Here is a 24,735-nt window from a genome sequence, read left to right as displayed (position 1 = left end):
TTGTCTTTGATGCCGCCTCAAACTATAGAAATCTTGGCTCTACCTGAATCATCAGCAGTAAAGGAAGAGTCTAAAATCTGTCTTTAAAAATCTCCGTGGATGATTCTCATGATTACCCTGGGTTCATAGTTTGTCTCTATCCACAGATTCTCAAAACTTTGTGATGATGTTGATTATAGTTTTGGTCTATTTTTGTTCCTCCAGGAGGTAGTAGGTAAAATAACCAAGTTTATAGGTAGTGAATATATGTTAGAGATAAGTAGAGTATGTAAATACATCCTTCCCTGCTTTCTTCTCTGGGCAACTGTTAACCATTTATAAATCTGAGTTTTAGACCTTATTTAGAGTCCTCATTCCATCTTATCTTTAGAACCTATTCAAAATGTAGATTGACTTTGGGGTTTCTCACTGAATTTGCATTACTTGAGAGAGTTGAAGAATTGGGACACTCTGGATATTCATTTCAGAGTAAACCTCTAAAAACACCTGTCTCTGAAATTTAAAATAAATAAATAAGTAAATGCCACAGCAGGATCTAGCAGCTACCTAGGTAGTTGTACATCCTTTGTATAATGGCTGGACCCACAATTGGAAATGAGTTTTTAAAATTTGGGATCAGTACCATATGAGGATTACAGACTTGGAAATCAAAAGGTCCTCTGGGTATGATTTTATATCCCAGTTCATTCTATTGCCTGAAATTTAATAACACTGACATCAGTTGTCAAATTATTGAACTTAAAGTTGTCAAAAGGTTAATTTATTTTGGATTCCCAAACATTCATTGCAGGATACTTTTAGCATTCATCTTTACCAGCTTCTTGATCACTCTGAAGATACACTGCTTATCTTTAAGGCATCCTTTCCCTGTTGGACAGTATATATATATTTCCTAGTGATGCTATAACTAATTACTACAACGGATGACTTAAATATCACAAATCTAGCATCTTACAGTTCTTTAGTGTAGAAGTCCAACCAAGTGTCAGCAGGTCTGTGTTCCTTCTGGAGGCTCTAGAAGAGAATTCGTTTCCTTGGCTTTTGTAGTGTCTAGAGGCCGCTTGTATTCTTCGGCTCATAGTTGCCTTCCTCTGGTTTCAAAGTCAGCATGATTGTATCTTGCTGACCACTCACATATCCCTCTCTCCCCATGCAGAAAAATTCTCTACTTTAAGGAATCCTGTAGTTGGTTTGGGTTCATCTGGATAATCTCCCTATCTTAAGGTCTTTCGTCTTAATCACATCTATAATGTAGCCCCAGGTTTTAAGAAGTAGGACATGGGCATCGACAGGGACCATTATCCCAAAACACACAGTTCTTATTATTGGAAAGTTATAATGTGATTTAAATTTGCTTCTGAATATTTTCCATTTATTGATTCTCTTTATGCTTTTGCAATAACAAATGTAACAATTTCATGCAGCCATGGTTCAACATTTTAATATTCTTGTCATAGTTTGCCTTAATTTACATTCTTCTAGACTTACCTATTCCCTCTCTTCTTCCCTTCCTCCTTTCTCTTTTCCATCAGTCAGTCTCATCTTCTATGCTGGGTGAGAGGAAACAAAGGCAATAAAGTCATTACTCTCTCTTTAAGGATCTTATTTGTAAAATAATCATTTGAATAGTTTTATATTTTTCTCTAAATAAACTTCATCGTGTTAGCTTTAACACATCATCAAAGCCATATGGAAACATCTGAATTATGTATCTAGATTATTAGTTATTTTTGAAACCTTATGGCATCTGCAAATATGCTGTGTATATCAATTAATATATTTCATAAAAAATTTTTTAAAAATCCATATCCATAAAAATATTTTGCTTAAATATATTAATTGAATACTGAAGAGAATATATTTATAAAAAGTATATATATATATATATATATATAGATATAGATATAGATATAGATATAGATATAGATATATATATTAAAATAAAATACTCTTGGGCTGGGGTTGTGGCTCAGCCTTAGAGCACTTGCTAGCACGTGTGAGGCCCTGGGTTCAATCCTCAGCACAACATAAAAAATAAATAAGTAAAAGGATTGTGTCTAACTACACCTAAAAAATAATCATTAAAAAACATTTTAAAAATACTCTTGAAAATGAAGAATGGGACATTCATAGAATTGGCCATTTAGCAAATTTCCTTGCTTTCTTTAAAGGAAGTATCTCCCCAAGATATGAATATACAGACAACCTTGAGATATGCTTCTCAATCCATCAAGCCTGAGTTTTTATTAAGTTGGGCAAAAGGTTACATTTGACTACAATGCCAAGATGTTCCACAATGAAGCCATGGAGTAGAGGCGATACCTGTCATTACTAATGACTGTCTATCACCTGGGTATGATCCTCAGTACTTGATACACATTAGCTCACTTGATGTATGCAATAACCCCATTAGATTTGGTTATTATTTGTTGTCAGTATTGTTACTTCTCTGTATTGGTAATGATAACAAGGCTTTTGGGGAAACATGTATCCAAGGTCACACAAATGGTAATAGTGATGCAGGGATATAAATCTGGGGGTGGGGCTTGATTTCATGGTACATTTTTTAAAAGTTTTTTAAATTATATATTCATGGAGGTAAAAGTCCCTGTGGTATATTCACATATGTACATAGAAAAGTTTGGTCAGGTTAATTCCAAAGTTCTTCCCTTTTCCTATCCCACCAGGCTCCCCTTCAGTCCCCTTCCTCTACTCCACTGATCTACTTTCTGTTTTCATGGGAACCTCCCACTTTTGTTTTTCCTTATTTTGGTCTAGATTTCACATATGAGAGAAAACATTCAACCCTTGACTGTATGAGTCTAGCTTATTTCACTTAGCATAATGTTCTCCAATTCTATCCATTTATCAGCAAAGGAAAATTTCATTTTTTCTTTATAGCTGAGTAAAACTCTATTGTGTATATATACCACATTTTTAAATTCATTTATCTGTTGATGGGCACCTGGGCTGGTTTTATAACTTATCGTTATTGTGACTTGTGCTGCTTTAAACATTGATGTGGCTGCATCCCTATAGTATGCTGATTTTAGTTCTTTAGCATTAATAAAGAGTGGAGTATTTAGGTCCTATGGTGGTTCTATTCTGAGCCTTTTGAGGAATCTGCATATTGCTTTCCAGAGTGATTATATTAATGTGCAGTCCCACCAAGAATGTATGAGTGTGCCTTTTCCCCCACCCACATCCTCACCAGCATTTATTGTTATTTGTATTCTTGATGACTGCCATTCTAACAGGAGTGAGATGAAATCTCAATGTAGATTTGATTTGAATTTCCCTGATCGCTAAAGATGTTGAACGATTCTTTATATATTTGTCGGCCATTTCTATTTCTTCTTTTGAAAAGTGTCTGTTTAGTTGGTTTATTAGTTTTTTTGTTGTTGTTGGACTTTTTGAATTCTTTTTATATTTTAGATATTAATCCCTTATCAGAGGATCAGCTGGCAAAGATCTCTTCTCTAGGTTCTCTTTTCACTCTCTTATTATTTATTTCCTTCTCTGTTCAGGTCATACCTTGTGCTCTTAATCACCACACTTTCTTTTTAAATGATTCTCAGAAGACAAAATTCTTACTGTGATGCATTGAAGGAATAAGCACAATATTAATCCACTGTGGCTTTATTTATAGAAAGTAAAACTAAAAAAAAAACAGTCTTAAAATGATTTGTAGAGACTTTTACTACAATATTTTATTGAATCTCTTTTTTTGTGGGGTGGAGGTACCAAGGATTGAACTCGGGGGCACTCAATCCCTGAACCACATTCCCCATCCCATTTTTATATTTTATTTATAGACAGGGGCTCACTGAGTTGCTTAGTGCCTCTCTTTTGCTGAGGCTGGCTTTGAACTCTCAATCCTCCTATCTCAGCCCCCTGAGCCACTGGGATTTCAGGTGTGTACCACCACACTACACTATTTTATTGGCTCTTTGTAGTGATCTGATGTACTTTCTCCCTAGTCTCTTCATTATTATTTGTTTGCATAATAATATATCTCTTATTCATTATACTAGTGAAATGACAGTTTGAAGCATTACCCAGTGTAGAACTACAATTTAGGGTCCTTTAATTTAGAAATAATGAATTTTTCATTACCCCTTGCTAGCTTATAACATTTAAAGCCAGAATTTTATGAAAACCAAATTAAATTATAAAAACTCATTTATAATTCATGTCTTATTTTTAGGATATGTGAGAAATTCTCAGAAAGAATTATAGTTTGGCCTGCATCAACAAGGTTCCTAGGGGTTTTTTTTTTTAATGAGAAGCTAAAATGTGTCTCAAAAGCAGTCAAGTTACCCCAAGATGATTATCTGATTTCCTAAAAGCAGTAATTTACTGTAAAACAAATCTTAGTAGCAAAACCTTGCTGCATTGTTGTGGATGGAGATGAATGCATTGTTTGAGCTTGAAACAGTGATAACTATTTTATACTGCTGTGAAAATATCTTACCCTGCAACACTTGGTACTGATGCCTGAATTTTCATTTTTAAGTAATTCAGAAGTTCCATTATGACTGCTGTGTTAAAAGAAAAGCCATATATTTAAGCAGTAGAATTCTATCACTTACCCAAAATCTAACAATAAGAAAATTCATATATTTTGTTTTCATCATAATTAGGAGTTAAATGATGAGGAGCTAGTGTCTGAGATGATTTTAAAAAGCAATGCACTGAGCAGTAAAAAGTCAACTCAATCTTTTATACATACTACTTCTTGGAACATTCTGAAGATAATTGATAACTGATATATCTAGAGGGTCTGATCTGTATCATACAAATAAATTTCAGATCAAGATAACTGTCCTTAAGTCAATTTTGTTTCGTTATCATTTTTAAGTACAAAGAAAGTAAAATTATATATGTGTATGTGTGTGCAGCTATAATGACAATTTTCTTCAACTCTCACATTATCACAATAGCCCATGATGTAAATGGATTAAATCAACCAAATAATTACAGGTATCTCTCTGTTGCTAAGTGTATTTCTTTACATATAATATTTTAATTTGTTATTTTTAGATATACATGACAGTAGAGTATATTCAGACATATTATACATACATGGAATATACATATTCTAATTAGGATTTCATTATTGTGGTTGTACATGATGTGGAGTTTCACTGGTCGTGTATTCATATATGAACATAGGAAAGTTATGTCCAACTTCTGTTGCTGAATGTATTTCTATTAAAGCCTTTTGTGGACATTAGTTATGTCACCCATTTAACTAGCATCGTAACTATGATATCCAGTAGATTTGATTTTTTTTTTTTCTGTCTGCAGTACTGGGGATCAAACCCAGAGATGCTCTACCAATGAGCCATATCCACAGCCCTAGATAGACTGATTTTTAAAAGGCTATTATCAATTTTGAATCACCCCTTATCTAAATGCTTTACTCCTATTTCTTTTTATAAGGCTTCTCCTAAATACTTTAATAAGGCCACATTGATTAAATATTCTGTCTGTATAGGCAGAGATTGGTGGAGAGTTGAAAAACTATTGAGCTGATTATGTCACTACCAGTAATGACCACCTGCATACATTTATTCTTTTTAAAAATATTTTTAGTTGTCAATGGACCTTTATTTTATTTATTTATATGCAGTGCTGAGATTCTAACCCAGTGCCTCACGCAGTACTCCACCACTGAGCCACAACCCCAGCCCCTACATAAATTTATACTAACTTCCAAATATCAATTTCCATCTAATTAGAAATTGCTTTTATTTGGTATTGTCTACATAATGAGCCAATAGTATCTATCTATATAGAGAATATACTGGTGCCAAATTGTTTCCAAATTTTTCCAGGATTATAATTTATAAATATTGAAATAGGTAACCTATCTGCATTAGAATGAAAATCCAACCACTATTTTCTTGGGACCACATGACAAAGTAGAAATTTGCATATTATTACAGCAATGAAATAGGTGTGAGGCAATGAAGAAGACAAGATTGCAATCACTCTTCTCAGTTCCTTACCAGAAACCTCTCTCATTTTGTACTGCTCTGTTCCTTCAGCCACCCCTCAGCTTCCTTCATCCCTTTCCATTACTGGTGCTTCTGACCGTTAATTATATATTTCTGCACCATCATCCATCCATACAGATCATTTTGCTTTGCAATTCATTGCTTTGAGAAAACTTTTTCTTCAGAAAAAAAAAAGTTATGACCTTGGATTTAAAAAAAAAAAAGAAGAAAGTTTTCTACAGTGATTTCTTATTTTCTTCTTTTAAATTCCTCAACAAATGAAACCATGCAATCCAATGCTATCACATTATAGGAATAAAATGTTATTCATAGGTAACGTCATCACTAAAGTCAATAACCATAATTTCCTAAATCATTTTTTAAATGTCTTTATCACTTAGTGCATGAAAACTCTTCCCCGTATGATTGGCATTAATTCAGTGTTAAGCATACTACTTTTGTACCTAATAATGACTGACATTTGTCTAGTGTTTATTATACTCTTAGTACAAAGAATTTAATGTATATCACCTTATTTGGTCATAAAAGCAACCCCATTAAGTCCAGTTGTGTACAATTAGCATTTTCTATGCCCATCTTAATTATCTAGAACTCAGATGCTCCAATTATCTTTTCAGTCTTTGCTTTGGTCTATTGTTGTTGGTTGCTGAGTAATGTGGTTTTTTAACTTGAAGATTCTATCAGATATCAAATCACTTAGAACATCCTTGCTGACTTTTTAAGTGTCTTTTAAAGTGAAAGAGAAAATGAAAGCCCCGTTTCTAAGTTAATATCTTTTTCTGACTAAAGTCATACAAGGTCTATTTTTTTATAAATTTGCTTTGGAGATAATTGATCCTTTGTTATTTATATGTCTACTCTCGAGAGGAACTGAGTTACATAAAGAGTGTAGAAAATGTTCATCTTCCTCCATTTACTTGATTGCAGGATGACCCATTTTCTGCCCTGGACATTCACTTGAGTGATCACTTAATGCAGGAAGGGATTTTGAAATTTCTCCAAGATGACAAAAGGACACTTGTTCTCGTGACTCACAAATTACAATACCTGACACATGCTGACTGGGTGAGAATCTCGTCATATTTATATTACAGACACGTCACAGAGATGTGAAGAAATGCTTTCTGAAATAAAGCCATGTCTGCGGTCACTTAAAGCTTTTTTCCTCCCGTGTCTGCTTATATGCACTCTCCTTAGATTATAGCCATGAAAGATGGAAGTGTGCTAAGAGAAGGAACTTTGAAAGACATTCAGACCAAAGACGTTGAGCTTTATGAGCACTGGAAAACACTTATGAATCGGCAAGATCAAGAATTAGAAAAGGTAAATGCTCACTTGAGAAGAGTGAGAAATGCACTGTATTATTACTAACACTGCTTTTAAAGTGGCATCACATTTAATGCTTGATAATGGTTCCCATCTCATATCCCAAATAATTGTCTTTATCATTCATGAACAGGCTACTTTGAACCCATAAAATTTTAATGCTATCTTTTGGATGAAGCACTGTCAGGTTTGATAGGTTTTCATTTAAATTTGAATCGAGATGATTTTGAAAGGAAGAAAAGCTGTGAGCTGTGGGTGAGAGCTGAGAGATGTGGGAAGGTGATGAAAAGGAAATGAATTTTAAAAATTTTACTCTCAAAAATTTTTTACAGTCCACAAAATATTTATTTTAACACAATTTTACTTAAATTTCACAAAACGCTGAGAAGTAAACATGGAAAAATATTATCTCACTTTTACAGATGAGTAAACCAAGGCTCAGAGAGATCAAGTAACCCTCCTAAATCTGTACAGCATGTGTAAGTCACACCAGTGAAATTTAAACTCAGGTCCCATATCCAAATTAATTGCACTACGATGCTACAGCATTAAATGAAGCAATAAAAGAGGTGGGAACCAGATTGAGTACAACTAAGGTTAAGAGAAGAAATTGCAAATTAAATTTGTAAATTTTCAAAATGTTTTACTTTTTGAGTTTGGGTTAGAATGAATCCAGAACTTGGTATTGCTGATCAGAAATGAACTTTACAAAATGAAATATTTGTATCGGCAAATTTCTTTTTAAAATCAGGAAATTAAACTGAATTACTTTAGAAAGAAAAGAAAAATGATGTTTCCATAGAGAGGAAGAGAAGAAAATCAGACATATTTTGGATATTTCTCTTTCTTTGTGGATTTGCTGAAGAGCCCAGAGCAAACCACAATAAGAAGAAAAGATACATAAAAATTTACACATGAGATAGGACAAATCACAGAGCCACTGAAATTTTCTGTGCTTATTTCTCAGGGTTTTGAGATTTAAGTGAGATTGTGTAAATCCATTACAGGGTACAGTCGGTAAGTGACCACTTAGGAATTGTGCTATGGGAAATTTGATTATAAACATACTGGGGATGGCTCCAAATGACATTTTTTCAGTGATCTAAATGCCAGGGACAAAGGAATATGATGTAAGCTTAAGGAGTGGGACAATTTATGGTTTACTTTGGAAAGAAGATCTGGAAAAAAAAAATGAGAGCTGTTGGCTTGATATTATAGTAATGCTGTTAAGCAAGCCAGGAAGAAAGTCCATTAAGTTGTATTTAGAACGAAGTGATCACTTGAGATAGCATAACTGTGTAATTAAAGACAGATAACAGGAGTATAAATCAACTGTGGGGCTATGGAGCAAGTGAGGGTATGGTCACGACAGATCCAGCTGTGAGGTGGATAGCAGCTAGGAGAAGCTAGAATAACCAAGCACCTGCCCAGAGTCCCCATCTGGGCATGGAGGGAGATTACTGCCACATAATGAAAGGCAGGCACCTGAAGCCAGAGAAAGACCATATTTGGAGAACAAGACCACTTCAGTTCCTTGGGAAGGTTTTGTGGGCACAGCTTTCTGTTTAGCTTGGTATATGGTGGTACAGGGTGTTTACCTATCAGCCAGGGCCAGTTTTGCCTCCCAGGAGACACTTGGCAGCATCTGAAGACATTTTTGCTACTAGGATCTAGTGGGTGGAATACTGTTCAGCATTTTGCAGTGTGCAGAGCAGCCCCACAACAAAGAGTCATCCATCCCAAATGGCAGAAGTGATAAGCTGAGCAAGCCTGGCCTGGACACGGAACAAGTGAAGCAAGTTCAGAAGGAAAATGAGACCAAAGGACACGGAAAACCTCCTACCACAGGGCTTGAGGAAGAACTGTCAGCTTAACAGCCAAGGGGTAAAATAAGAAGGAATGTTTAAAAGATAGTCGTAATGAAAACTACAAAGAAAGGCAAGGGGACAGCATTGCTAACTGGTTTAAATATTAAAACTTCTAGCATAGATGACATCGACCATCATTTTCATGATGTTATTAAGTAAAATCAACATTTTTGTGTGTGTGTGGTGCTGGGGATTGAACCCAGGGCCTTGTGCGTGGGAGGCAGGGACTCTACCAACTGCACTATTACCCCAGCCCAAAATCAATATTTGATGTCCCTCACTAGCTCTCCCCTACCCTCACCGTGGCTGGATCCAGTCAATATTTATTGGACAAATAAAACTGTATTTATTTAATCCAAACATCAACATAATTTAAAATATTTATCCTACAATGAGCTTAATTTTGAGCATGTACTCTTAAGAAAATTTGCTTTAAAGGATTTTTGTGGTTTTAAGTCTCCAAGATAAAACTTATGCTCACACCTAGGAGGGAATCAAACCAGTCAAATCTGTTTTTCAGGATTCAGATTGATTTCATTCCCTTACATGCTACACAAAGGATAGGAATTCTTTTTTCACTTTGTGTTTTATTTAGACTCATTGACAAATGTTAGTTTTTATATCAAAGTTAATCTCTAATGTGGATTTGTCTTTGTAAAAATATTATTCAAGAAACACTTTTGCTTTTACCCCTTTTAAAAGAAATATTCACTTTTTAGTTGTAGTTGGACACAATACCTTTATTTTATTTATTTATTTATTTTTTATGTGGTGCTGAGGATCGAAACCAGGGTCTCACACATGCGAGGCGAGTGCTCTGCCACTGAGCTACTAACCCAGCCCTGCTTTTACCCTTTTGACTAAGAATCTGGAAGTAATAGAGACTTACAGAAGAGCAAGTTTCATAAATCCCACATGTGACATGAGGCCCAAAGAACCCAAGATCACTACCTATGTATTGAGTGCCAAAAGTTTATTGACCCATTGATGTAACAAACTGTGTTTTCTGTTGTTGGTGATAGTATTTGTATTTTTATGTACAGGAAGCTCACAATTTGTCATAGGTTCCAAAAGTTTGTGGGTAAGTTTTTTGAGACACAGAGTGCAGTTGCCACACAAAAGCAGGGTGATGGTCATTTTTCCAGACTGGCCTACAGAACCCGGTTAAACCTACCAAGTAACTGAACCATTAACCACCTCAGGTCTGAAGTTAGGGGACAGGAGCTGAGAGGTTAGAAGCCAGGAAATGGAAAAAGTGAAATACTTTCCCTTTCTTGGTCATAGGACATGTCTGAATCAACCCTTAAAAACTTAGTTTGGTTTTGGTACTTTTCCCTTCTCTTTCTCCATATTTCCTCTTCCGAGGTCCTTTTTCTCTTAAACTGCTAAGCACCTAATTTCTTGTTTCCTTTAAAATTACCTTCTTTCCTTCAGATCCTATTGAAGTCCCTTTCTTCTGTGCAACTCCCTCAATGAGATGCTAAAGAAATTCATTCTGATTTAATAACACATATTAATAGTAGATGCCTGATAGGAGTTCAGCCAACCCAGAATGACATGCATTTTCTTTTTTTTTCTTGATTTTTAAAATTTGTTCATTTTAGACATACATGACAGTAGAGTGCATTTTGACATATTATACATACATGGATTATAATTTCCCATCTTTGGTTGTACATGATTTGGAGTTACACTGGTTGTGTACATGCATTTTCCTTTTTTAAAAAATTATTATTTTAGTTGTAGATGGACACAATATCTTTATTTTATTTATTTAATTTTATGTGATACTGAAGACTGAACCTAGGGCCTCATACATGCTAGGCAAGCGCTCTACCACTGAGCCACAACCACAACCCCTACATGCATTTTCTTAAGGAAGATATTTATGTTAATAAATATAAGTTCTTAGAAAAATTAGTGTGTTTGAAATTGGTGTGAAAATAAAACAAGTAGCAGTGGTGAAGCTATGCTTTAGGGTGAGTGGAGTTACTTCCCTGCACATGGGATTGGTGCCATCAAATTGTTTCTGTTTTCCTGGCTCCCCGCTGCCCTCTGGGAGCTGAAGTGTTTTGTACAAACCTGACATTTCTACAACTGCTCCTGTGCCTGGAGTCCTGGGTCTCCAGAATGAGCAGAGAACCCTGAGACTGGCATAAAACCATCTGCATGTGTCATTCATTGGAAAGTCAAAGCCCTCTTCTTCGGGGAGCTCCTTGAATGATGGCACAATGTTTGCTGTAGGATATGGAAACTGACCAGACAACTTTAGAGAGGAAAACTCTCCGAAGAGCCATGTACTCAAGAGAGGCTAAAGCCCAAATGGAAGATGAAGACGAAGGTAGATCTTTTCATTTTTAATAATTTTTCTTGTGTCTGAAATGTGCAAATGAGGCAATAGAATGTTAGGGGTTTACCTTGTCAGTTGATGTGTGAGTTCCTTCATAAGGAATAACAGGCCACTCTGTGTGTGTGTGTCGGGGGGAGGGAAGCTAAATCAAATGCCCAATGCCAAAAATCAAAAGAATAAAAGTGAAGGAAAGGTGTACACAACCCATCCAAAAGCACTGTGAGGGGCTGCACACAGTGTGTCTTATTACATCTGTGCCATGTGTGACAGAGAACTGAAAGAAAAAGGCAGTGGTCTGTAAGCATTTCTAAACCTTTGTTCAGAAAAAAATGGAATGGTCTAGCATAATAACCAAATCAAAATATTTATTTAATAGAATATCAACTCTTCAGAAATGTACAATTAGTGGGAAATATGGGAAAGATACTTTGGAAGTACCTACATTTGATTCACTCATTCATGATACTTTCATGGCAGTAAAACAATGAAAGATAAGAAAATTAGCCATTTGTCATGCTTCCCTATTCTGGATCTAATATGGGAAGCTTGGGAAAAGGATTCACTGTAAATCTGAATAACAAAATACAATAATTATATTATCTTGACATTTGCTGTCAAATAAGTAAGGACCACCCCACAAGACCACCTAGTAAACACGTCACCTATGTAGCTTTTACTTACAATTGCATTTCAATAAACCAATTAAGAAGTGAAGAAAATTGAAATTGGAAGCCAGAGAACAGCAAAACATGCTTCCTTTATGTTTCATATGACTATTCAGTGTTTCAGCAGGTGTTCATGGAGTAAATGAATGAATGAAAAACTGAATTCTTCATTTCAGTTTCTAAGATTTAAAAAAAATGTTCTTAAAAACACTCATTAGTTTCTGGAATTCTAAGCCAATTATTTCTGATCCACTGTAAAAATGGAGCTATGCTGAGTTATTTCCTCCTTCTTTCCAGGGGGAAGTATACCACTGGGGAGGCTGATTCTGCTCTGGGCTTGCTGGCTTGATTCATTTTCTCAGATATAAAAAAATAATGTGCTACTTAGGAAAGGAGATGATATATGTTAAAGAGCTCATTATAGTCCATGTTCCTTCTAAGGCTGCTGCTCAGGTCCTGTGCCTGTTCAGGAGAGGAAAAAGGAAATAGTGGGCACCTCCTTTCCTTTAAGGGACTTGGAGTTGCATGTACTGCTTGTACCACCTATTGGCCAGTTCATTACATGGACAGACTAGGTACTGGGAGAGTCAAGAAATGTTGTCTTTGTGTGCAACCGTGGGCAACCTGAAATTTCAGTTAATATAGAAGTAGAGAGTGGATGCTGGAGAGACAGCAGTGAGCAGATGTTCACCTTTTTGGTCGTGCAAACCTCCATTCCTGTCATCGCCCAGAGAACACACTTACTTGCTGCATTCAATTCAAACATATTCATACTTGGATCCCTGTGGTCTGATAACCTGTAAAGCAGAGACATGTCATCTGTCCTTCTGACCCTGTGGAATATGCACAGGATATGAGTAATGAAAACTGCCTTTGGAGAAGGAAAGGAGGGGAAATACTGCAGTCACTGGACCATACAGAAGACCAAATTTTGCTGGACAATAAAGTTCTTGCCCTAGCAGTGGAGTCCATTCTTAGGATAGCCCGACTTGAAGTACCCAAGCAGTTTCAATATTTGAAAGAACCCTTTTGACCATTGTTCTCTGTGGCTACCGACTTTACCTCTAGAAACTTCCTCTTTGTCAACTTATCACCATGACCATTCTAAAATGGAACAGAGAAAGCATGGGTTCCCCTTCCTGAGCTATACAAAACTTCTGTTTTAAACTTATAGTCAATTTGATCTGGAAATCAGCAAATGGTCCTATCCAAATATAGACTTTATGTTTATTTAGTCCTTCTTCATTCATTTTTCACCTTTTTTTTTAAATTGAGGTTTGTCTGCTGAGCACATTTAAAGCTTCCAAGACTAATTATATTTCTATAAAGTTTGAGGGAAACTTATATATAGTTTTGTGGTACACAATAAAAATCCCATCCTTATGGTACCCATCTAAAGCTTAAACAAGTTTCTTTTTGATGTCTGTGTGTAGAGGAAGAGGAGGAGGAAGATGAGGATGATAACATGTCTACTGTAATGAGGCTCAGAACGAAAATGCCATGGAAAACCTGTTGGTGGTACCTCACTTCTGGAGGATTCTTCTTACTCTGCCTGATGATTTTCTCTAAGCTTTTGAAGCATTCAGTTATTGTGGCTATAGACTATTGGCTGGCTACATGGACATCTGAGTATAATATAAACAATACTGGAAAAGCTGACCAGGTACAGTGGGTTCAGTTCTGCTCTAAAATCATCAGGAAACTATTGAGATTAAACAGTGATGCCAATAGTTAGATGCTAACAGCCCACATGTCAGTGGGTTTCTGCAGTGATTTCATAAGTTAGTAATTAGAACAGAACCTGAAATAGAATGAACTCAGTAATGTAAAAATCACGTCTATTATTACTACTTTTATCTTTAAAGTTTATCATAAGAAATATGAAAAGATGATGTTTGAATTTGGATTCAAGGAAGTTCTATAAATACAAATGTGCAGCACTTTTTGTTATACTTGTGATGGTTATTTGATTTTAACTCCTTATTTCAGCGTCTTAGCTAATAATTCTGTGGATAGGGATGTGAAGAATGAACTCCACAAAAGTAGAAAACCAAGAATATGCTCAAAGCTGAAAACTAACTCTCTATCTTCATTTGGCCTTAGAAAAATCCTGAAAGAGAGTGAAGGAAGTGGACAGGCCCTTGGCCTGTGGGACTGTGGTTGGGGTACTATCCTGGATCTGCAAAAACTGCTCTCCTTCAACTATTAAAGTGTGCAAGATGCCAACCATCTTGTCTGACTTTGACATTTGGTTTTCTAGTAAAAGAAAAACCAAGTTGATGATTTCTTATGAACGTTTCATGTTGGTTGCCTTGTAGACCTACTATGTGGCTGGATTTAGCATACTTTGTGGAGCAGGTATTTTCCTTTGCCTGGTTACATCTCTCACTGTAGAATGGATGGGTCTCACAGCTGCCAAAAATCTTCACCACAATCTTCTCAATAAGATAATTCTTGGACCAATAAGGTAAAGTGAGGTCTTTTTGCTCCTACAAACAAAATAATAAAATACGCATTTTTAAATTTTAAGTGAAATGTGAAAGTTTAAAGAATTTCTTCTGTCTGAGCAAATGAATAGGACAATGGCATTTTCACGACTCTAGACATTCCTTAACACTGCTCAGGTTCCAGTTAGTTTAGTATTATCACGTTCTTCAATCTGTTCACTGCCTAGGTTCTTTGATACCACTCCCCTGGGGCTGATTCTCAATCGATTTTCAGCTGATACTAATATCATCGACCAGGTGAGTGCCTGAGTTACTTCCACGTTCAAAAATAAGCTTCTCTGTAAGCTGAACTACATTTTAAGATAAAGCATGATTACTATTAACAGTAAAGAATGCTAAAATGTAAAGCCTGTTTACAATGATTTGTAGCATACAATCTTAATGGAAAACTTTAATTCAAACTAACTTGTGCACGTAGCAGAGGATACTTACAAACCAGTGTTAATATGACATAGCAAAGAATGAACCAATATTTAAAGTTTTTTATTATAAAAAGAATGATTTTGATTAATGTTGTATAGCTATTCATAAAAAAAAATATTTCTTAAAAGTTTAATATCCATGTAGAGTATCTCCCAGAAATGACAGGTGGAATGCCAAACTATCTTAGATGTTCTTTACTTTTATTAGATTGGCTCTTGGGGCTTTAGATGGCGTGATAGTTCAGGGAATATTCTAAGAATTATAGTTTAGTGTAAGATCCTTAGGTCTCAAGAAGTTTGTCTTGAAATTAAAGATGTCAGATTCAACAGAGAATCATTGCAAGAGCAGAATCCTTAGGATGATTGAGGGAGGAATTCATTAAATCCAGATCTGGCCTTTCTGACATTCCAGAGTAGCATTGGAAACTCACAGATTATCTTAGATTTAGAAAAAGAATGCTTGATGCATGTAGCTGACGAGAAGCATGCTGAGACATTTTGAGGGATACATGGCATACATGTTGGAAAAGAAGAGACAGAACAGTCACTAGTTAAAAGGTAATAAGATTGCTTCCTAGAAAATTCAAAATAATTAGCAAAATAAAAAGAAAAACAACTGGAAAGTTCAGCAGAATATCTGGATGAGACATATCGTATGAAGATTGGTAACTTTCTCTACATACCAATTAATAAATTGTGTGAAAAATAGATTCCATTTATAGTAACAACAAAAACTAGGAACTAGAAATCACCTAATATGAAGAAAAGATATCCAGCAATTTCAGAAGTCATTAAAATTCTGTGTATGTTATATTCTGTGTATATTCCTTTGTCAGATATCTAAAAACTATAATAAAATTAAAATACTCCATTGATCACAGAAGACAAGATGACCAAAAGAACAAAATGGAGAATTCAAAACCACTAGCATATATAGAAATTTAATGTAGAATAACTTGGCATCTTGAATCAGTAAAAAGGACTTGTTTTGATAAAGTATATTGTAACGATTAACTCGTAAGATACAAAACATATGCATATAGAATAAATATGGTGACATAAAGCCATAAATTATAAAATTAAATATAAATTAATAGTTTAGAATCTGGGAAAGAGAAAGATATAAAATTCAGAAACCATAAAGCCCAATAGATTTGACTGTTTAACTTTTATAGAGCTAAAAGCATCAAAGACAAATTTAAAATGTAAAATCCCAAACAAAGCCACTCAAAGAATATAAGCAAGGAATTGTAGAAAACTAATTTTAATGTCTTTTAGCAGAAGTATACCTAAATAGCTTTTAAAAGTACTGTACATCCATTAAAAGGAAATAGATTTATATACACTTACTTGGGAAGATTTACAATCCATCTTATCGGGCAAAGTAAAGCAAGCACATGAATGAATAAAATTTATAGTATAGTGCCATTTTACATAAAATACCAAGATAAATAGGTAGATAGGTACATAACTAATCAATGATATGTAGATAGATAGGTAAATAGCTATACTAAACTATGGGTAGTGAGTGAAGAATTGCTTACAATGAACATGAATGTATACTATTGTGTAACTGACTCTATAACTTACCATTAATATAAAATGAATATTTTTGTTGCATTGTAATCAGTGCTTCATTTGAACTAAGATACATTTTTCTTTAAAATGACCTTTTCAATAGCATATCCCTCCAACTCTGGAATCTCTAACTCGCTCAACACTGCTTTGCCTGTCTGCCATTGGGATGATCTCCTATGCCACTCCCGTGTTCCTTGTTGCTCTTGTGCCTCTTGGAGTTGCCTTTTATTTCATCCAGAAATATTTCCGAGTTGCCTCTAAGTAAGTACAAGTGTTCTACTCATTTTCAAAAGCTTGTGTATTTGATTGACTGTGAATTACATTTGCTGCAGTGTTTTTTCAAGATAAGGTATGGAATTTAGAAATGCAGCCAATTTTTTATGTGCTTATGTCTATTCTTAGATGTAGTATAAGTGTTCTTGCAAATTTTTGTTTGAGCCTTATACATAGCACTAGACATACACTAACATGTGTATTGATCTGTTGAGTTCCGAGTCTGCTAAATTTTTCATCCACTAGTTCTTTTTCTGAACATGACATTGGCAGAAAACTTACTAAATCAAACATAGTCCCCAAGAAAGTAATTTAGTATCATTATATTCCAAAGTGGAGAAAAATTTACAAATTTTTAAACTTTAAAGTAATGGTGTGAAATATTAGAAGTAAAAAAAAATCAAAGTGATAAATCAGCCCTGACTATAAATATAGATAATCTTGAATGTCTGACAAGAGTGCTATAACTTTAAGAGGTTGGAAAATTTGGGGTTGGATCATTTTGCCCACATTTGAATATCCAGCTAAATAAATGAAGGGTAGCCAAGAATTTTAAATTCTTCAGTTAATATAGGAGTTGTTATTTGCCAAGATCATGAATAGTTAATGAAATATAATATCAGTGGTTGTAAAATTTGCAATTTCACTCTGAAGCTTTGCTATAAATAGTATAGTAGAATCTGTTATTGCAAGAATCTCTTTATTTCAACAAACACTTATTAAGCACTTACTGTGTTGCAAATATCTGTGTTAATCTAGGTGAAGCAACCAACATGATAAAAACCTGTTCTCAAAGAAACTTAGTCTCCCCTTAATATAGAACCTATACAAAGTAATCCTAATATGTGGATTCAGTGATAGAATAAAAGGCAGATGTTGAGTTCATATAGAAAATCGAAAATATTTAATATGACTTGAGTGCCCAGAAGATGAAGGAGAGCAGGGAAGGTAAGTAGAAAAATGAGGGGTTCCAGATGGGAACTTCTGAACATATATAACACTTCATAATTTAAAAAATATAACTGTGTCTTCCCCTAGCCTATGAGCAAGGGTCTTTTAAATATTGTGTGTTCATAGTAAATAATTTTTTTTGGTAGCAATTCAGACTGAAAGGGAGAAGTTAGTGATCAAATTCCCTTTTATTTCCTCTGATGTTGCTGGAGGACTTACCCATTTGAAAAAGTCCAGGGAACTTAACAGACTATTTTTGTATACATGAAAGAGAATGTAAGTGGGGAGCTAGCTACTGGAAATGCCTTGGGGTTTTGAATACCTAATTCAAATGTCTAACAGGTAGTTAGTTTTTTCTTCTTATAAGAATACAAGATCAAGCTGTATCCTCACCTTTTTGATTCCACAAAATACATTCCTGTAAACAAAGTTTACTCTGTCCTTTTTTTATTCTCCACTAACCTCAATGTAGTGACCATTTCATGTACCAATAGTCATTTGGTTTCATGTTTAAAAATAAGAAACTATTTACAAATCTTCATTTTTTGTTCTCCTTCCCTCTATCTTTCCCTCCTCCACCTGTAATTTCTGAACTAAACAAGTCCATTTTAGAAATACCAAATTGCAAAGACTTTGCATTTGTTTGTGGGGTTACAGAGGAGCCAAGAATGGCCTAATTGTTGAACATTGTGTAACAGTGTTCATCAGTTCAGTTGACTCTGGCAGGTGAATGTTGATGCTGCTTCTCTCATGTTCTCTCAACCCTGATGACCCAAAGTAGGGCAGAAAAAGATGGAAATAAAAATCTTTGAAATAAGTGCTTTGAAATAAGTGGTATAATTCTTGGCCTGTCTTCTAGAAATGCTAACTCATAAGGTTTAAAGAAAAGTTCTCAAAAGTATGCATCTTTTTGAAAAAAGTCAGATTCTAGCAATTCCATTCAGTGAATACTTTACACACACACACACACACACACACACACACACACACACACTCATGCACAATACCACACATTTATAAATGTATATATCTATACATATAGTTCCTTGGGGGAACTCAGTGGAAGCTCCATGAAGACATTGTGTCCAAAGCCAAACTCTTGATCTATTTTCACCAAATCTCTTTCTCTTTGTCACCCGCACCCTGGTAAATAGCACTGTCATATTTTGATTAAACCACAAATAGCCATGCCATATTATATTTGACTTTTCTTTATCTTGATACAACTAATTAGTCATATTATATTTGACTCTTCTTTTCCTTGATACGACGAACTTTATATTCATTGCAGAATATAAAGTTATTCCAGTAGGCTATCTCACAGTCTTGACCCCATCCTTTATTTTAAATCTAATCAGCATCATATTAATTTAGAATTTTAAAAATCTCTTATGCAGACTATCCTAACTGTTCCCCACTCACTCATTTTCTTTTATCCCTCACACTGTCTCCAAGTAATGTTGATCAGGCACAGCTCTGATCATTTCATCTGTAGTCTTCAGTGTTTTTTTTTTTTTTCTTCCTAATCTCTTAAGAATTCTCTGCAGTCTAGTCCTGGCTTACAAGGCCATTTCCCACTACAGAGCCCCAAGGCCTTCTGGGCCCCAGCCAGAGTGAACTGGCCAGGTTTTCCAGACTTCTGTACTTGCTCTTGTTATTCCTTTAGCTAATATTCACTTGTCTGCTCCGTTGAAGCCTTCATCATTCTTAAGGTTTGACCTAAATTTCACCTACCTAAAAAAACATACCATTCATTTCTGAGGTATGAATTAACTGCTCTTTCCCTGGGTTCCTACAGCAGTTTACATCAGCTGTTACACAAAGCTGAGAATTTTGTTCAAAACATGTTCCCATAATGTATCCATCTCTTTCTTCCTCTCTAATGTGTAAGCTATTGAAGTTTTTTGTTAATTGATAGCTAGAGGAAATAAATATAATGACGAACACAAATATAATGACAAAATAACCTTGATTTAGAAGCATATGGTTCTTGAGCCGGGAGGCATGTGGAGCTTACTGTGGCTTGTCCTTCCTAGGGACCTCCAGGAACTTGATGACAGTACCCAGCTCCCTCTGCTCTGCCACTTCTCAGAAACCGCTGAAGGACTCACTACCATCCGGGCCTTTAGGTGAGTAAACGTGCTCACATTGCTGATTAGGAGATTGCATCAGCAACAGGTGTTTATCTTCAAATAATACATAATAGCTGACATTTTTTGAATGCCTACTGTGTGCCAAATAGTGAACTAAACCAGGAGTAAGAATAATGTGGCTATAAATGATCAGGATTAGAGCTTAACCCTCTGAAATTTTAATAAGAATAAGGAAAGGATGAAGCAACATATTGGAAAGGTATTAGCTTTGTGTCTTAGATGAGGTTTTCAAAATTCTCCAGCCTTTATTTACTCAGCTGTGAAATGGGGAAATCAGTCTTGCTCATTAGGGTGCTTGGACTAACTGTTGAAGAAGCACCCAATCAGCAAGTTAAAATAACAGTAACAATAATTCTAACAAAAGTAATACTGTTGCACCAAAGTTATTTTAGAGTTGAATCAACATTTTTCAATGTTTGCAAACAGAGAAATAACACAGGTTTCTGAGGAAAGCTGTTTCCTTGACCCTCAAATTTCTTGCCCTATTTTCCTTTTCAAGTAAAATCAGAAAAGAAGACATTGCAGAATATTTCATTTGATCAGGAAAACTGACATTTTATAATGCTGTGTCTTTCTATCACCATTATTGCAAGTATGCTTTGATTTTTAATGAGAGATTTTTCTAACCTAAGAAATTTATTTTAAAAATGCAGAATTGGGTGTGAGAGTAGAATATAAAGACTCAACTTTCTGAAACATTATGTATCACAGAATTTCTGCATAAATCTGTGCAGGTTTCATCACACAGCATTCACACTTCCTGTCCTGAGATGCTTTCCCCTTTCATTGAGGATGTTAAACTGTTTATTGGCACCAAATATAGATTTTAACATAAAATTTATATTTGAATTATAGCTAGCAGTGACAACAATTAAAAGATTACCATTTTCACTAAAGTCCTTTCAAGTTAATTTACCAAAAAAATATTTATTTAAAAACTGAACACATGCCAAGTACTATTCTTTCTTTTCTTCTCCACATTTTTTATTGGTACATTATAGTTGTACATAATGGTAGGATTTGTTGTCACATATTCATGCATGTACACAATATAACAATATATTTTGGCCAGTATCAGTACCCCAGTACTCCCGCCATGTACTATTCTTGTAGATAAAGACTGAAAATATATGGCCTTTTCATTTCCATCCCAGCTAAAGGGAACACTTTTGCCACCTACTTACCTGCCATGTTATCCTGTTTATTTCTCTTTTAGTGTTACCAGAGTATTTAAAAATTCAACTTTCTCTATTTTAAAATTGTTTACATGCTTATTATCCATCCTTTCCAACTAGAATGTAAGCTAAGAGCAGGCCTTTTTCTTCCCCCATTGTTATATCATCAATACCTGGGAAAAATGTCCAGCATCTAATAAGTACTTAAGAAATTTATATTGAATACTAGGAGACATGAGCTCTATCCTAAGGAGCTCACAGTCTAGAAGGAGAAATGGTTAAAAAAAAACATAGCAGGATAATAAGTTACATAGTCTAATATGCATACCACAAGAATCCATTGCATTAGAGAACAGGGTAGCATTTAGCCTCAAAACAGCTGGGAGATAATTATTAAAGAGTAAGTCTTTTAATAAATAGCTAACCTGGATTTAAAAGGGAGAGAATATTCAGAGTGGAATAATACAAAAGCATAAAGATTTCTATTTTATGTAGAAATTGAAAGAATCCCATGTTGTAGGAATGGAGAGGGTGACTCTCACCATGAAGCTTGAAAGCATGAATGCAGAGTGTACATGAAGCATATTGGATAAGTACCTTAAGGAGCTTAGAGCTCGTTCTTTTCCTATTGGGGAGCCACTGAAGGATTCTTAAGAGAACAATGACACAACCAGAGTTATGTTCATCAGAATAACACTGCTGTACTGTGAAAAATGAATGAGGATGGTTGAGGCTAAAGGTAATAAGATGCTGTTGCAAGTGATCCAGATGATGTGGCCAGAGCTAGCTAGAGCAGGTACTAAGCATCTGGACAGAGAGTATATATTTTAGCAGGACGTGGGACCAGTGAGAGTTAGGGTTTGAATGTAAGGAGAACGAAGGAGAAATTGAATGAAGGAGAAATTGAAGATGACTCCTTCCAGGTCTCTGATCCCCATAAGTGAGTACAGTTTTCCAAGCTAGGAAATTGAAGACATTGTGGAGGATCGGGGAAGGAGATGGTGACTCTGGTTATGAGTAGATCAAGCTGCTGATGTGATACCCACTTAAGATTTGGGGAGTTACTTGTGTATATAGGTCTGGTGTTTAAAGAAATATCTCAGAGGAAAAGATTGAAGGTTTAAGTGTTATCCTCTTAACAGATATTATTTAACATTTTGGCTTTCTTCTTACGAGGGACAGCATGTAGACAAAGAAATGCTAGGATAAATTCTTATATTACTAGCAAGTGGACAACAAAAGTATCATGGAAAATACTATCTGCCAAGCAAAGCTGATCCTCCTAGGTTCATGCTTCTGGGTAGGGCAAGCTCTATTGCCTGTCCCTCCTAACTTCTTTTATTTTGGTGAATTAGTGCTTTTCTCATTGCTGAAATATCAGTGTTTATCATCTGCTCTGGGAAGCCTTCCCTGACTGTCAGAATCTAGATTCCATGCCTTCTTACTGTCTCTATGCTAACTAGTATCCTAAACTTATTGCACTGTGTCAGATGCATCTGTTTTTTTTTTTTAAGAGATGAGATGAGAGAGAGAAAGAGAGAGGATTTTTTAATATTTATTTTTTAGTTTTCGGCAGACACAACATCTTTGTTTGTATGTGGTGCTGAGGATCGAACCCGGGCCGCACGCATGCCAGGCCAGCGCGCTACCGCTTGAGCCACATCCCCAGCCCCAGATGCATCTGTTTCTGTGTTTGAATTGCTCCACAAGATTAGGAGTTCCTGGGGAGCTGGTAATGTGGTTTTTATTTTTACCTTCAGAATATGAAGAGTCAGAAACATTGCAGGGGTTCAAAGGTTTCATGAATGATTAAAGGACATTCCATTACTCCGTGTATTACTTCCTGCTAATATCTTCATGACTCTTTATCTCATATGCTTCCTTCCCTCTGCACTTGGGCAGCCTGCTTGAACTCTTTCTCCAGTCAACTTTCTCAGGAAGGGGAAGTGCTAGTATGGCTCCTTGTCATGGCTTTAGTCTTCTTATTATGGTGATATTCTAAAATTCCAAAAAAATAAAAAAACCTCTGGGTCTTTTCGATGAAAAAACAAAGGATTTATTCTGACTAGGGCCAAAGGAGCAGAAAGCAGACAGTTCTGCAGCCCAAGACCCTGAATGCAGGTGGAGGGTCCATTTAAACAGAAAAAAAAAAAAACCACAAAGAAGGGAACCATAAAAGTCATAAAAGTGGAAAATACCAACTAACAGAACATTCTGAGAGTTTACACTTCTTGTATCTACTCAGAACAGCTCCATAGTTTAAAGACATTGTGGTCAGGGTACAAGTGGGTGGGGGTGTCAGCTTCTGTGCAAAAGTGGGCTCTTATAGGAAGGGGTCCAATTCCCCATGCAGGGTGAGATGTCTGAGTCGAATGAAGTCAGCCTGGCTTAACTTTCAAATCAGCCCATAATAGTCTAACTAACAATCCCTTTGTGTGCTTCCTGATTCTGGCCAACCTCCACATAAGCCAGCCTGATGCTACCAAATCCAAACCAACACCTTCTGTATGGAAGAAGCAACCTTGATCTTGTGAGTGCTGGTTGAGCAAGTTGATTCCTGTAAAAATCAACTGCCCAGTGAGTGAGAAGTTAAATGGCAGTAAAGACTGAATTTATGGAGACCTCCTCTCACGTTGTGTATATATGCAGATAGAAAAAGGCTAGCACTTTGTCTACCTGATGGCTTCCAAAGATGACTACTTAAGTAGTCAGCTGAAATTTTTGATAGCCCTTCATTCAAATGACACCTATTAATAAGCAAACAGTTACTTTAATAACTCTACCCAGGTCAAGGACAGATCCAGAGGTCCGACTGTCACTGTCTGATCCAAATGTACCACAGACCACTTATTATAATGGACTTGGATTTAGCCTTATCCTCTTCTCAAGATTACAGTGATGTAATAGGGTCAGATGTTGCCACTTAGGAGAATAGACCTCACCTCCCACCAAGCAAGAAGAACCCAGACCAGTTAAGAAAACAAGCTATCTGAGTGGTAGTCAAAGAATCAGGGTAGAGTATAATCACCTGCAATTTCAATGAGAATGAAGAGACATATTGAAAGTTCTAGCTGTGAACAAGGATAATGCTGTCATTGAAGTGAAACAACTGAGCATTTTAAGAAGAAATTAAATGGTCAAGGGGAATAAAAACGGAAATGAAAAGTTAATAAAATAAAAAGTTTCCTTTGTATATGGAAACCTTGAAGCTGTTGGTAACTTTACCAAGAACAGAAATGGTAAAGTGGAAGAGGACTGAAGTCAGAATTCAAGGGGTTGAAGAATTAGCTGGAAATCAGGACCTGAAGGCAGCCAGGAAAAGTTACTCTTCAGTGAGCTTCACTGAGGTAGGAAGGAGTGGAGGGGGCTGAATAATTAAAGGAAGGAGTTCTTGACTGTCTTTTTTTATTTTTCAAGGGGGTAAAAAGCTAGACATTTTTAAAG

At 35.6% G+C, this 24,735-nt stretch overlaps 1 protein-coding gene across 14 annotated transcripts in view; it reads left to right on the top strand.

Annotated features, from left to right (window-relative positions):
• Positions 1 to 24,735, top strand: part of ABCC9 (ATP binding cassette subfamily C member 9) — a 134,996-nt gene that overhangs the window by 76,749 nt on the left and 33,512 nt on the right. For all 14 annotated transcript variants that reach the window (XM_081309842.1, XM_081309841.1, XM_081309851.1 and 11 more), the window contains 8 exons: positions 6,951 to 7,088; positions 7,221 to 7,346; positions 11,462 to 11,558; positions 13,666 to 13,895; positions 14,551 to 14,699; positions 14,907 to 14,976; positions 16,843 to 17,000; positions 20,000 to 20,092. In XM_081309842.1, the coding sequence (XP_081165968.1) occupies positions 6,951 to 7,088; positions 7,221 to 7,346; positions 11,462 to 11,558; positions 13,666 to 13,895; positions 14,551 to 14,699; positions 14,907 to 14,976; positions 16,843 to 17,000; positions 20,000 to 20,092 (1,061 nt within the window). The remainder of the gene's footprint in view (positions 1 to 6,950; positions 7,089 to 7,220; positions 7,347 to 11,461; positions 11,559 to 13,665; positions 13,896 to 14,550; positions 14,700 to 14,906; positions 14,977 to 16,842; positions 17,001 to 19,999; positions 20,093 to 24,735) is intronic.

The sequence above is a fragment of the Spermophilus citellus genome (genome assembly GCF_964194105.1).
Source record: "Spermophilus citellus genome assembly, chromosome: 10".
Taxonomy (NCBI): Eukaryota; Metazoa; Chordata; class Mammalia; order Rodentia; family Sciuridae; genus Spermophilus; species Spermophilus citellus.
The sequence above is the reverse complement of the archived record's forward strand: the minus strand, read 5'-3'. Positions and strand labels throughout refer to the sequence as shown.